Source organism: Molothrus ater, chromosome 11 (genome assembly GCF_012460135.2).
Source record: "Molothrus ater isolate BHLD 08-10-18 breed brown headed cowbird chromosome 11, BPBGC_Mater_1.1, whole genome shotgun sequence".
Classification (NCBI taxonomy): Eukaryota; Metazoa; Chordata; class Aves; order Passeriformes; family Icteridae; genus Molothrus; species Molothrus ater.
Window position 1 is genome coordinate 7,741,288 of NC_050488.2, and position 14,573 is coordinate 7,755,860.

Genomic DNA, 14,573 nt, shown 5'->3' on the forward strand with positions numbered 1-14,573 from the left:
TCTATTACAGCCTCTGGAGTTAGATGGTTTATTTCTATATACTAGGGTGGTGATCTGTTGTGGTGCTACTATAGGTAATACACACTTTTTTTGTGAGATGATCTCTGTTGGTCATGTAATGAATTCCTAAATTACAAAAAACCCTTTCTGCTCCTTTTGAGAATCAGAAAAAAAGCTGAATAAGAATCTGTAGGCACACAGTTTTTGGTAATTGGGATGGGGCTGGGCCCAGCCTCATCCCCAGTGGGCACAGCTGTGAGCAGCAGGTGAGCAGCACTGACAGCAATGAGCCATGGAGTGCCCAGGGGCACTGAGCAACCACCAAAGGGAGCAGGGGGCACACAGGTGCAGGGCATCAACAGGAGGGGATAAAAGGCTGGGCTGAAGAACAAGAGGGGCAGACCCTGCAGCCTCCTGAAGTGATGTTACTCTGCATGGGCAGATGCCTGAAGCCTTCTGATTTGGTAAGGAGTTGTTGTGTATGGGTTGAAGCTTTCTGAAATTTTGTGAGGATGCCCTGTGTATGGTGGCTGTCTCACTGTGACTTGTGCTGTGACAAGCATCCCATGTTTGTGTATGTGTTTTACAGTGAACTGAACCTGGAAAACTCTCAGTGTAGTAGAATAAAGAATGTGCCCCGCATTTTAACTTGAAATAGGTTTGCTTCAGATTTAATTTGGGCAAATTTCTTTTAGGTTTTCACAAACAGAACTAAGCTGATGGTTTGCTGAAATGCTTCCAATCTGATCAGATACTGACTTGTGGGTACACAAAAATAAATCTTTTCTAGCTTAGTAGCCAACTTATTTTCTTGTTTAGTTTTGTGGGATTTTTGAGAGAGGAAAAAAAGACAGGTTTGAAATACAGGTGTAAGAGTACACAACTTTCTGAGTAAAGGGTCTGAATCTTGTTCATTTTGGACGATAGGTTTTGATGGTGATGTCATTTAGCAGATATGTACAATTAATAAAACCAGCTTGAGTTTTCAATTTTGGAAGAAATAAAAGCAGAAATTGGGGCTGCTGCACTTCAGTCCTCTCTGCAACATTTGGAATTGCTCAGGGCTTGTTTACTCTTTGCAGTGATGTTTGGGAATACCTACATGTGGGTATGATATGTTACCCGCTCTATTGTTTAGAGTATTCATCCAATTTTCATAAAAAACCCAAAACAACCGATAAAAAAACAAACAAACAAAAAACTTGCAAAAAACAAAACAAAACAAAAGAAAAAGCAAACCAAAGAAAGAGCTACAAACAAAACTCTGGCTGCATTTTGATGCACAGGACTTTTCCTTAATGAGGTTTTAAGTGTCATTTTTAAAAGTGTAAGAAAGAAAAAACTTTGTTGAGGGAAAAACATTTTGAGAGCCAGCGTGCCAGATGCCAGTCTAAGACTCTCATAGCTTAATGGTCCAAAGAGAAAAGGATCTGCACAAGTTCTGCTGTCCAGGGCATTAGTTTATATCATATTACAGCCCTTCAAAGGCAGTTATTAAATATTGGATTAAGGGTGGTTTGGCAGTTGAACTTTAACCCTTTGTTTGTCCTTGTCTGTTCACCAGTTTGTTTTGTGAAGCTTTGAAGGAAATAATGATGGATCTGCTGCTCTCCAGAAGGATACAGCAGGGCTGGCCATCCTCTGCTCTTTCTTTGAAGTTTTATAAGTGACTGGCAATCACATATGGAAGGGAAAAGCATTAGCTTGTGTGGCAAAACCACAAATATGTTTTCACACTTCCAGGCAGTGCCAAATGCTATAGTTAGGTTCCCAAATATTTTTTTCTTTTTTTATGGGTAACTTATTGAATTCTTCTCAAGACATCTGCCCTCAGACCACATGCAGGTGGTCTGATTTTCACAGATGCTGAGAATAGACTGATGATGCTGGCTTTGATAGGACTGAGGGGAGTCCAGATTTTTGAAAACGTAGTAATTAATGTTCAGTCATGAGCTGAAGAATTGGGAGCCTAATTTAGGTACCCAAATTCAGGTATTCAGGTGTTATGCTTTTTCTTGTTATTACAATTCCCCTTTGATCTGTAGTTTCTGACACCTCTCTGAAGCCCTAAATCAATAGAAGTACTTGTATCAGGTGTGTACAGAAAAGTGCAATGATGAGCCAGAGCAACAGGGATCAATGCCATGTCCTTCAGAGTGACAAACAATGAAATAGAAAGCTCATTTAAGAGTTAATGTTGAAGGTACCACACAATGGTTTAGAGGCATCCAAGCAGACAAATGTTCATTATAGAGAACATTGCAAAACATAATTTGTGTCCTGAGCAGATTGTGTTTCTTTTCCTGAGGAACAAAAGCCATTAGAGGTTCTTAAAAGCAGAGCTTTTGGACCTTCTCAAAAGGCATGGATATTGCTAAGCAAAGGTTTGTCTTGGAACACACTTCTTTTTTTTTTTTTTTCTTCTGCATACATTCCACTTTATTTCAAGTTTTCTTGGCTGCTCATTTTATTTTATTGCTCATTTAGGGGCAACCATGAAGGGTGGGAAGCCAATTGTGTAATTTTTCTTAGATGGAAAATAAGTGCTGTCTAATAAAAGTCTATAGAAACAGCAAAACCTGATACAAGAGCTTGGTGTAAGGCAGGCATAGGTCCAGGGGGAACAGTAAGGAGAGAAAGAGACATTCAGTGATAAGAGAAGTATAAAAAGAAAAAAAAAGAATTACCAGAATGTCTGATTGAAAAAAAATTTTGTGGTTGTATCCTGTGACCTTTCAGTACAAGGTAAGATGTCTCTTTTGGGTGTTCTTGTTTCCAGCAACCATGAAGGCCTTCGGAGAGGACTAATGCAGCTTTGTGTACAAAAGAAAATGTTGTAGTATCTCATTCCTGCTGAGCATTGGTGATGGTAGTGAACTGTCAGGTCACCTCCTTCTGAATCTTCAGTGGCTTAGAAAAAGTGGCCAGGGTGAAAGGATTGCATTCTCAGATTGCTTCAGTGTTTTGTGAGGAGCACGTTCGTTGCACATGCTTTTAATATACTTACTTTCACCTGAAAATATACAGAAGGCTTTGCCCTGGATGAACACAGCCTCTGGATCGTGTTTAATTCTGTAGATTACACTGATAAGTGTTTTGTTCCTCATGGAAGTAGTTCATGTGAAATACTGTAGTGGGTTTTCAAGAGTATCCAGAACAGCCTTATGGAAAAGGAGTCTCCAGGGCAGTTCCAGAATGTTCTTATTCAGTTTAAATGAGGGCTTTATGTTCTTTTCTAAAATAGAAGCAAAGGTGTGGGTAATTGTATAGACAGCTTCTGTGAAATATATTTCCAAAGCAGCTTTAATAGCCTTTGTTAAGTAGCTCTTGAAAATCCTTGCTGGCCTGCTGGAGATGTTTCAGATGTCTGAAAGCATTTGCAAGACAATAGTTGCTTTTTCAGCCATTTTCAGTTATGATTAAACTGACATTCAGGGGAGCTGGTGAGGGGACCCTGCTGGGGAAGGAGCCCCAGGTGCCTCTGCCATGGGCAGCCAGGAAAACCCTGCCGGACATTTCTGACTGGGGCTAGCACTGACCAAAGCAACTCTGTTAAAGGGAGGGATGGGAGTGTATTTCCAATTGCTGTTTGCTTGGAATTGGATTGTCTATCTAGTTATTTGGATCACCCATTTGTGGTGTTTTTCTTTTCATTAGCTACTTTGGGTAAAAGTTAAAATACTGAATTAATCTCAGAGGAAAAGCTTTTGAACCTCTTGGAGTGTGTTTCCTTATCTTTTAATTTATTAGATGCTATAAGTTATGCATTACCAATGTGGCTGCTTTTCTAAAATCATAGCTTGTGATGAGAAGTACTCTGTGGTAGAGTAGCTTTTATCTTCCCCCACTAGCTGAGCTGTTTTAACCATGCTTGTATTCCAATTAATGCTCTTCACATGGTATTTTCAGTTATATAGATGCTATATATATTTATATATAGATAGACATAAGCATATCTAGTTGTGAAAGGTTCAAGGAAACACCCTGTGTGGCATTTCACAGATGGGGCAGAGGAATGTTGCTAAATCAGGAGTTGGGTTGTTTGGTTTTGATGATCATTCAGCTGAATGCTTTAATGGATTGGGTTTTGTGGCATTTACATATAGCCATGAGGTAAAAATAGGTCAGAAGTAAATATCTTTGTAAAGATTAAATATGCTGGGAGTATAGTGCCCTTGCAGTGATTTTAATGTGCAAATTATTTTGCAAGGAAAGCAGTAACTATCCTTGTCAAGTCTGCTGATGATAACAAATTTCCCAGGATATAGTTGATCTTTGGCTACAACATACCAGGTACAGCATTGAGTAACTAATCACAGTAAAGAAGTATGCAAAAAATATTCCAATATTTTGTTTTAAAAGTGTATTTTGTGAAGTAACCAAACTGGACTTGGAGGCAACAGGAGTTCCTCAGACACCAGTGTGTGTGGGAGTCAAATGTGATGGGCTAATCCAGAGCTCCTAGGAGCTGTTTGATGAAGTGAGTGAGAATTTCTCTGCAGAAAATGAGTGTGCAATCACACTGGGCATTGCTGATGGATTTCATCACCACAAAGAGGTTCAGGAAAGGTTAATAGGAGTGTGTAATGTGGTGTAACACAAACTCTCAATTACTAAGGAGTTCTCTAATGTCAAGGTGAGGAGAAGTGCGCTGTTGTGATTCATCTTGCCATGCAGATCAAGAGGAAGTTAACAAAGCTGACTGTGGTTTATTGAGCAGGGCATTGGAAGAATAACCAAGAGAGCTTGTTCTCTTTGTAGTTCTGAACTGTTGTGTGACATTGGGCACATCACTGAATTTAAGGATAGCCCAATATCCTCTTCTACATGGAGATTTTGATCTACATGCTTTATAAATTCTTTGAAATTCTGTGGGTAAAAAACTTAATACCAACTCTGAACTAAAATAATTTTGTTCAACAACAAAATAAACCCTAGTTGTTTATTTTGTTAGAGTTGCTCCACTGAATGAATGCAGTTCAGAGTCAGGAGAAACAGAGAGCAGCATAAGAGTGGCACTCTGACAAAACCACCCCACCATGGGGTCAGCGTGATAAGGGGAAAATACAGAATCTTGTAGGAATGAGAGATTCACAGATGAGTCTGTCAGAGGAGTGCACCATCTGTATTTGATATCTCTGCTGTGCCTGTGCCATCTGAGTACCCTTCTGCTCAGTGCAAAAGCTCAGACTCCCCCTCACATGCGCATGGGATGCTGGAGAAGGTTTTTAATTTGGCTTGCAGTCGGGTTTGTTCCAGCAGTGCATACATGGTTAGTGACCCCTCAGCTCTAATGAGGCATTCAGAGGCTGTGCTGGAAAATTTTCAAACTTCTCCTGGGCATTGCTCTACCATCTCCCACATACAGGAGGGATGTGTGCTCTATGGTAGAGCACTGCAAGAGCTCAGGCCACATAAGGGTTGAACTGTCACTGGTTTAGTCCCATCAATTTGAATATGGATATTTTCCTATAAAATGCTGTGATAGACTTTCCAGATGAAGAGTAATTTATATTTGTTTTGATTCAAAAGCCCAGAGCCATGTTTTGCTATAGTCCCTGCTCTGTGCATAGCTTTTTAAAATTTCAACAGAACTGTTAGTGGAGTAAGGCAGCAACTAATGAGACATTTTGAGTTTGCTCCATGTATATGGCAGGTTTTGGGTTCTATAATTTAAAAAGCCCACAAAACCAAAACCCATATAAAGTGCAAAGAGGAAAAGATGCTTTTAAAACACCCTGAATAAATGACATTTTAAAAAAAATTGCACAGTTGTGCAAAGAAAATACATGTAAAAATTGTTATACGCTAAGAGGAGTAAATAAAAATGAGGGGGCTTAATGTTAGATTGCAATGAAGAATAGATTTTTGAAAGAAAAAAGAATTTCTTTATGCATAGGAAAATAGTTTATTATCAGCCTTCTGATCCCTACAATTTAAATGAACTTGACATAAAAATTCAAGGCTAGTTCAGCTAGGAAAGTCAACTTTAGTGATAAATTCATGCATTTAGGTGTCAAGAATATGGTCAGGACTGTGGCATAACTTTTGGCTCTGTAACTAAAGAAACTGCTTTAAGAGCTGCAAATTGTATCAGCTGCAAGCGTTTTGCAGCCTTTCAGGCTCATTGATTACATCTGATTGTTGGGGTATCTTAAATATCGAATCAAAATATTTCTATTAAGTTTATTAACTCCTGTGGCCCTTCAGTCCAGCACTGCCTCTCTGAAGGGAGTCACTGCAGGGGACTGCATGGCAGAGGGAGTGAAACAATTCTAAACTGTTCAAGCTCTGCATAGCACAGCCTTTCTGCTGGGCCAGAGATATTAATTGAAATCAAAAGTTGGTGATTTAATCAAAAGTGTATGTTTCTGCAATCTCTCTTTACATTCACAACATTGAGGCTTGCACATCTGAAAGTGGTTTTTTGAAAATGGCATGGGGTAAACACACATTTAATTTTTTCATGGAAACAATGGATAGATTGGATATTTGATCTGCCATTTGCATGCTGGTTCTGCTTTTTCATTATAAAACATAAAATGTATATATGCACATATAGTTTTAACATGCCTGTGACAAAATCTCTCAACCAGCAACATTTGTGAAGTGTGTGGAATAGAGCTATGAATGCACCTCAGAGGCAAATTACAGCTCCAAACAGGCAACACAGAGAGATGACTTTTAAAGTATTATTGCAAGATTCCTGTTGAATTCCTTTCTTTAATCAGGATGGTAGTGGTATTTACTGGCTCTGAAAATCCCAGGGAGGGGGGAGAATTTTCATCATAAATGGGTAGTGTTCTGCAGATGTACAAAGCAACCAGAGCCCTTTTCAAAGACTGAGACTAAGGATGGTGTGCACACATGTAAGTAACTTGAAATATTTTTGTTTACGGCACAAAGGTGAATATCTTGATTTTGATTAGACTTGATAAAAGTAGATACAAATAGGATCACAAAGACCATGTTTCTCTTTAGAATAAAAACAAGGAGAAAAAAATTGAAGCTGAAGTCATGTCTTGCTTCAGGAGTGGATTTCTTTTCCTGCCTTGGTCACTCTAACTCCATGGGTTTTGGTGTGGTTTGACTTTGCTTGGTTTTGTTTGTTTTGGGGACTCTGGTAAATTTTTTTGTTAGCAATTCTTAGTCTGTCTGTATTTGTGTTATCTTTCAGTGCCAAATATTTAGATTGCATTAAACACTTCTGATCTGAGTTTTGTACAGATAGCTTTTTGGTTTGTTATTTCTAGATGATCACTTACCAAGAAAAAACTCCCACACCTAAACCAGTGAAAAACATAAAAGCATTAAGGGTTCTGACAGTGAAATACTGTCTGTCTTTCCCCGGTGCTTATGTGAAATGATCTGGCAAAACAGATACTGAAGAAATAATTTATTTTTTGTGGGCTTTCTCAAATGATAAATGGTCTTGTCTCTCTAGAGAATTTCTTACCAAATGGTGATTTTTGCAAGCCAACAGAATCAGCATTTCAAGTATTTTTTTTTATAATGCAGCAAATCAGAAGTTGTACCTGCTTCATCTTCTAGACAATTGGAAATTCATTTATCAGAAGTTTCCAACTATGCCTCTAATATTTCACACTCTTTTTTAAGCAAGTCAATTGTTTATAGCAAAGTTAGAGCTATTTTTTCTCCTTTTAATAAAAATACACATGTATTATTGCCTATGTTACAAATGATGAGAATTATCAGTTTCTCTTAATGAAGTAAAATTAGGGAAGATTAAAAAAAGCTTAAGGGCTGTTTTTTTTTAAATAAAAGAAAACAACAACTTTGTCATCAGTTTCATTTTTTTTACAGGGAAGGGAAACGATAGTTTAAGGCATTGTTTCTATGAGCAGCTTCATAGTGGCAGTGCACTAAGGCAGTTTGCAAGTTTGGAGTATAAAGGCCCAAAAGCTTGGTTTTCTCCACTATTCACTTTGCTTAACTGGAAAAATAGTGTCATGCTGCTTTCTCAAGATGACATAAAATATAATAATTTCATTTTAAAATTTTTTCAAATTCATTTTAGAGGGACTATGCCTTTGCTGTTTTAATTTATTGAAACTTAACCCCAAATTTAATATGTAAAAATTTAGTGATGGGGAAAGGCTGTGGGCCTGGAGGTCAGACAGCCTCTGCAGTGAAAGGAGGAGAATGCAGTGTTAATGACAGCCTTTGTTGTGGTTTTATTGTAGTTTGGTTTTGTTTTTTCACTATCCTGTGTGATTCAGGTTTCCTGCATTGATAGTTGTTATAAAATCAGGTTCTTTATGGGTGGAATCTAAATCCCAGCATCCTGCAGAGTGAGCACTGAGGGCACAGACACCCCCAGGTCAGGCTGGCACCTCTCCCCTCCAGGCACCAGGAGAGCAAAAACAGCTGCAAGTTTTTTACAACCACGTACTTCTCCTGTTTTGGAACCTCCCAGTGATGGCTGAAAAAATGATAGAAGTGATTTTTTTATGGCAGTGGAATTCCAAGTATAAAATATGTATTACATAAACCTCTTGGTTGCCCAGGGTCTTGCAGACCAAACTCTCCTGGTTTTGTTGCAAATGTTCTTTAAGGTTTCCAGCAACTGAGCAGAGTTGCACACCATGCAAGATGTGGGGTCTTTTCAAATAGATCTGAAATAATATCTTCTGTTTCTTCCAATTTCTTCTTTTGTGTTGGAACTTTGGCATTTGAATGATGAAAAAATGCATTTATTTACTATAAACTGGCATAATTATAAGATCATAAATGAGGAGTTAAGAAATCATTCACATCTCTTTTGAGTGCCAGTTATTTTTAGTTTTCACAAGTACCCGTTACTCAACATTGAGAAGTGTGGCTTTTTAATGTGCTTTCACAAGAGCCTAATAGACCATGTGGTAGGGCTCTGTGTGCCTAGAAAATGTTGTGGGTTTCAACAGTTCCATTCAGTTTTCAGGCAAGCACTGTGAATAATTGCCTGGCTTTCTTCACTCAATGGCAAAGCTCAAATCAATAAATCTGATGACCTGAAAGCTGTCTTTTCGAGTGATGCATTTTAGAATACTTTCTAAAAACTCAAAGGTCAAGTCTAAAGGAAACATTTTTATCAGGAGGTGATATGTTGAACATGATCTGTGCAGCTGGAAATAAGGGATTCAAATTTGTACTTGATTTGTTTAAAATTCCCCAAAGCATCAAATCCTGTGAGATGTGGACAGACATTGACATCATTAATTAACTGGCAGTGTTTTCAGTTTACTGATCATTTACTGCATTTTATCATGGTGTTGGTTACAATAGCATTTGCCTCTCTTGTCTACTGTGCTCTTATATTTTCTCCAGTGAATAAAAAATAAAAGTGCATTTTTCTATTTTAGAAAAATCCCTTTTATCTCGAGTAATGACATAAATGGACTTAAAGAGTTGAAATCAGAACTCTGTTGATGGTATCTAAGTGCAGATCAAAGGGGGGGAAAACCCAAATCTCTCTGCCTGCCTTGAGGGAGTGAAATGCAAGGGGTTTGTTTGAGGTTTCTTAGGTTGCTAGATTGCTATTAAGGTCTCAGACTAGAGATTTCATGACAGGCAATAATGTGGAAAAATGAGTTATTTCTGAAATTACATATATAAAATATTGCCCTAAATATTTACTGACAACTTTGTATTTTTACCTTCGTTCTGAAATTGTCTGCAAATTGTTTTATTAAATATTGTTTCATTATCAAAACATTCACAGAAGTTTTTACAGAGAAGCGTAAAGTTTAAAGGAAGTACAAAGTGTCAGTCTATCTTGAAAATTAGTTTTGTTGGGGGAAATGGGTACAACATGTGCAGCCATTCTCTTAACAGAGGATTCTTTTCTTGCATCACCAGCCAGGACATAACTGGCTTATTCACTGTTTTGAACATTTTAATATTCATCCAGCTGCTTTGAACCACTGTTTTTGGTCACCTTATTCTTCATTGTCTCTCTGGACTTCTATAAAAATCATCATTCTGCAGGCAAATTTTAATGATAATTTTTTTTTAATGGTAGCATTTCATTTTATTCACTCAAACACTGTGGGTTGCCCCAAAAGTCTGCTGGAGAGGCTGGGGAGATATTTTTGGCACAGGGGCTGATTGGGAGGAGGCAGGTGTGCCTTCCTCTCCCTCCCTGTGCCATGGAGGTGCAGGTTTGTGGTCGGGTGAAGGGTTTGGTGATGGGCAGGGATCAGTTCAACAAAACTGTGCATGTTTTAGAGAGAGAGGCAAACCATGGCCAGAGTGGAAGCCAACAGTTCTTAGAGTACAGGCTGCAGTGGAAGAACGTGGGGAAGAAGGATGTCCTCAGCATGAAATTCTTTTTAATAATTAAATTTTTACGAAGCTTCCTTGGAGTATTGATATGCAGAAAATAGAGGATAAAACTTGTTTTCAATATATTTTTAGTGCTTAGGCATTCTGAGAGTTATTCAGACTGTGAAATATAATGCTCATGATATTGGCTAAAGGATGCTTTGATGCTTGTGTTTAGATGAAGGCTCAAGTTGATGTGCTCTGTTTAGGCTTTTCTTTGCATGAAAAGTTAAGCATGTCTAGATAAGCTTGTAGTGTGAGTACTCCTAATGTAAGTTTTGTATAAATCTTGTGAAATAGGCATCTACAGGAAGTTCAGCTGAGGAGGATTCTAGGTTGCTAAGGCATAGGGATTGCCAATCATATCACTGTTTTTACATGATTTTTGGAGGAGATACAAGGATTTTTCGTTACTTTTTTTTGGCTCTTGTTTAGTTGTGGGAAAGAGTAATTTAAACATTGTGAAGGGGAGTTATCGTTTTCCTACAGTGCATGAGATAAATATTGTTATTACTTTTCAAATGGACTTCTGGTTCTAATCCAGTTATTCTCTCCCCATGACAGCATCTTGGCACAAAGCAGCCTGCTGTCACGCAAATAAACATCAAATAAATGAGGAATGTCAGCAAAAGTGTAATATAAAACGAATAATTAGATGTCAAAATTTCAGCTGGTTCCCTGTGAGTAACTTTTGCCTATTTTTCTTTTCTTCTTCCAGAAATACAAAGAATATGAGAAGGATGTTGCAATAGAAGAAATTGATGGCCTTCAGCTTGTGAAAAAGTTAGCAAAGAATATGGAAGAAATGTTTCATAAGAAGTCTGAAGCCGTACGGGTAAGCAGCAGAACAATCTGCTATTTCCTTCTATGATGTAAAACTAAATATATGGTTTAGGCTCTGCTCTGAAGGCTGTACTAGCAATTGAAGGTGCTGAAGTGGAAATGCTAAAGCATTCAGAAGTATTTTAGGATCACTGTTCAAGAGAATAGATTTAAATTATGTATACCATCAATAGACAAATGTAAGAGTGTGCAATGAGATTGGGACTACCAATTTCCAATATGAGTTTGTAACACATCACTGTGTGCAGTAAAACCTAAGTGCATATGGTTGAAATGTTAGATTTTAAAATATCCAACTAAAGCAGACTTAATTTCAGTGCTCACTATTATACAAATAGTATTGGAGGGAAATGTCTGAGTTCAGTAACTGTCCTTTAGTTCAGAAAAAGATGCAAACACTTCAAATGGTAAACATTTTAATTGTGGTAAGTACTGCATCACTCTTCAGGCAACTTGTTAATGATCACTGAAGAACTAGTCTGCTCTCTGATTTTTTTTTTTCTGTATTTTTCTATCTCCATTCTGATCCTCCTTTTGTAATAGCTTTGGTGTCAATTAGACTTACTATAAAACCAAGAAAAAAGTTTTTATGTTTTGTTATATCAAATAGGAGTTTGTTGTAACATGTGTGGTCTAAAGAGTAAAAAAAAAAATCTTCCTGTTGTAGTTTTCCTTTTGCATTATTCTTTGTTAGAAATTGAGGTCACTGCCTGGAAGAGTGTGGCATCACCCCTGTCAGCAAACTCACAGGACATTATGGTGCTGCTGTTTACCATCAGCTGCTCTATTTCAGCCAGACTTAGCTGCTCAATTGAGCTGAAGATCCTCCTGTCTCCACTGCAGAGCTGGAGGTATCACCCGAGGACAGGGATTCCTTTTGTGTGACTGAGGATACGATTCCACCCTCAGCCTTGTATTATTTGTTATGGTGCAAAAGGGAGGAAGGAATTTGGCTGCGTTTAAGAGGTTGAATTTTCAGGGCTGGCAGTGAAGTAAAACATATTTCAGCTTGTAAAACTGAGCTCACTTGGCAGGGAAGCAGAGAAAGACAATAAACATGGAACCCCGCAATGCTATTTTTACAGTGTGTTTTTCAGAGGAAAAACTACACTTTAATATGTGTGCAACAGCTTCCAGAAGCCTGAAGAATATTGACTTGGGGAAGGGGGAGGACCCTTTTCCTTGTTCTTTGCAGAGAAAACTGCTCCCCTGAGATCATAATGTGAACAAAGCATTCTTGGAGCAGCACTTGTTCAGAGCGAGAGGTGACCAGCGAGCTGCACACTTGGCTGGTGAGGGAATAGAATTCCACCAGGGAGGAGTGGGGTGGGGAAGAGCAGTTTGTGTCTCAATTAGAGCTTCATAACAAATGTTTAGAACAGGTTTGGTCTCTTCATACAGATGGTGTTTTTATCTAAGAGGGAAAAAAAATACAGGATCAATATAGACCACCATGCTCTGAGTGAAAACAAGCCCAAATTCCGCGAAGTTAAACCATGCGTGTAATCTTGAGTGAATGGGTTTTAGTGCTGGAAAAAGTGACTGAAATCCACAGCCTTTCTGGAAGGTTTCCATCTTTGGAAAGGAAGCTAAAAGCGTGGTTTGGACAGGGTTACTTCTTTTAAGAAATGATCTGTTTAGTGTACTTTCAAATTAAGCTATTAATTTTTGCTTAATTATATAAATTGGTCCTTTTTGATGCTAGAGATGTAAAGAATGACCCATTCTGTTCTAGTAGTAAGTAGTGCTTGGTAATTTGCATCTTGAGAAGTACAAAAACCTTCGGTACAACACAGGTTTTGCAAAAATTTCATCCTTGGTTCATCACAACTAATTTTCCCCTCATATCTGGGGAGGTGAGATGGGAATTAGAAAACTCCTCTACACTTAAGAGCTCTGTTCCATCCTGGTACTGGATCATCTTGTCTCTAAAATGCTTGAATTTTGACATAAGCTTTTGATGGAAACTTGTGCAAGAGCACTGAAATGTACAATTCAGAGCAATATGTCAGGTATATTGGTGGTGATGTTGGAGGGAGTCCTAAATGAAGAATATCATACAAAATATCCCTCAGCTTTAGAAATAACGGGGACATGTTTGTGATGCTGCAAGTCCAAGGACTCAGAAAATGTGTTCTAATATTAGCCCAAATTGTTACCCTACACTACTGAGTGAATTTGCTTCAAGTACACATTAAAATGTTTTATCCAGAAGCATTTTGGGCTAAACATACTTCTTCAGGTGTTAGCAGATGAAGCACTCTGAAAGTGTTCAAAAATTCATAGCACATAAAGTGTTTGATTTGTAGAAAAGGTCAAGAAGAATGAGTTTTTGTGGAGGTTTTTTTTGGTTTCTTTTTTTGTTTTGATTCTCCTTGATGCTTTCAAACATATGAACTTTTTTGAAGCTACTAATCACATGTGAACTCTTCTCCCTTCTCCCCCTTAATATTCTGGATGAATTTTTATCTTTCTGTCTCATTGCTTTTCATGGTGATTAGTTGGTTCAGTGTGATTTTTATCATATTCATTCCCTGTTTGAATTACCCTTCAGTATGCAATTATCCTATCACAAATTGTCCTATTTTTGTTCTGTCAGATACATAAGATAAATGGAAAACTGAAAGTACTAAACCAATTATATAACCTTTTGTCATCTACTTTCTGATGGAAAACCTTGCAAGCAACATTCCCCCCCTCCTTCTCCCCAGTGTTCACTATTTACCTTAGGTTTATATCAGTTCAGGATATTCCTGTTAACCATTTCCTTCCTAAAGCTGCCCTACCTGATTGAATTTCAGGCAGGCAGCTTTGTGTTTTATTTTGAAGTATTTGTGACATGAATTAAGTTAAAATCCCTGTGAGCTGTGTTTTGGTTCAATGCCTCTGGTGTTTTGTTTCTATCTGTGACAAAGGTAAATGGATCCATTTACTTTTAATATTACAAAGCTTGAGATGGGAAAAATCTTACTGTCCATAAGGTGACAGACACATTTCCTGTACTGTTCAGCAGTTGTTTTAATTTTACAGCCAAACACAAATAATCCATTTGAGACCTTTGTGTAGTCTGCTGTCACTTGAGGTATTGCTGCTTTTCTGGGACTTTTGCTGATTTCAATCATAGGAAGTTTGCTTCATCAGTCTTAAAGTTACCTGTGATTTCTTTTGAATATAATTTTTAAAGGTTTTATGATACTTCAGTGACTTTACTAATTTGAAACTGAATGGGAATGAATTATGTGACATAATGCTCAGTAAGTAACAATGACCATGCCAACAAACTTGATAGTGAAAAAGAGGTTAAAATTGTTCATTTGGTGCTTTTACTTTTCCTAGTTATTGACATACTGGGAAAAAATCGAAGGCTAGAGGGAAGAGAAAAAGAGCAAAATGAAAGATAACCAAGT

General features: G+C 37.8%; 1 protein-coding gene across 5 annotated transcripts in view; it reads left to right on the plus strand.

The window, feature by feature from the left end:
- The window catches only part of CACNA2D3 (calcium voltage-gated channel auxiliary subunit alpha2delta 3), a 388,669-nt gene that overhangs the window by 72,835 nt on the left and 301,261 nt on the right, over positions 1-14,573 (plus strand). For all 5 annotated transcript variants that reach the window (XR_004981053.2, XM_036390972.2, XM_036390973.2 and 2 more), the window contains exon 3: positions 11,042-11,158. Coding sequence is in view for 4 of the 5 variants with exons in the window: in XM_036390972.2 (XP_036246865.1) it covers positions 11,042-11,158 (117 nt within the window). In the remaining variant the exon portion in view is untranslated. The remainder of the gene's footprint in view (positions 1-11,041; positions 11,159-14,573) is intronic.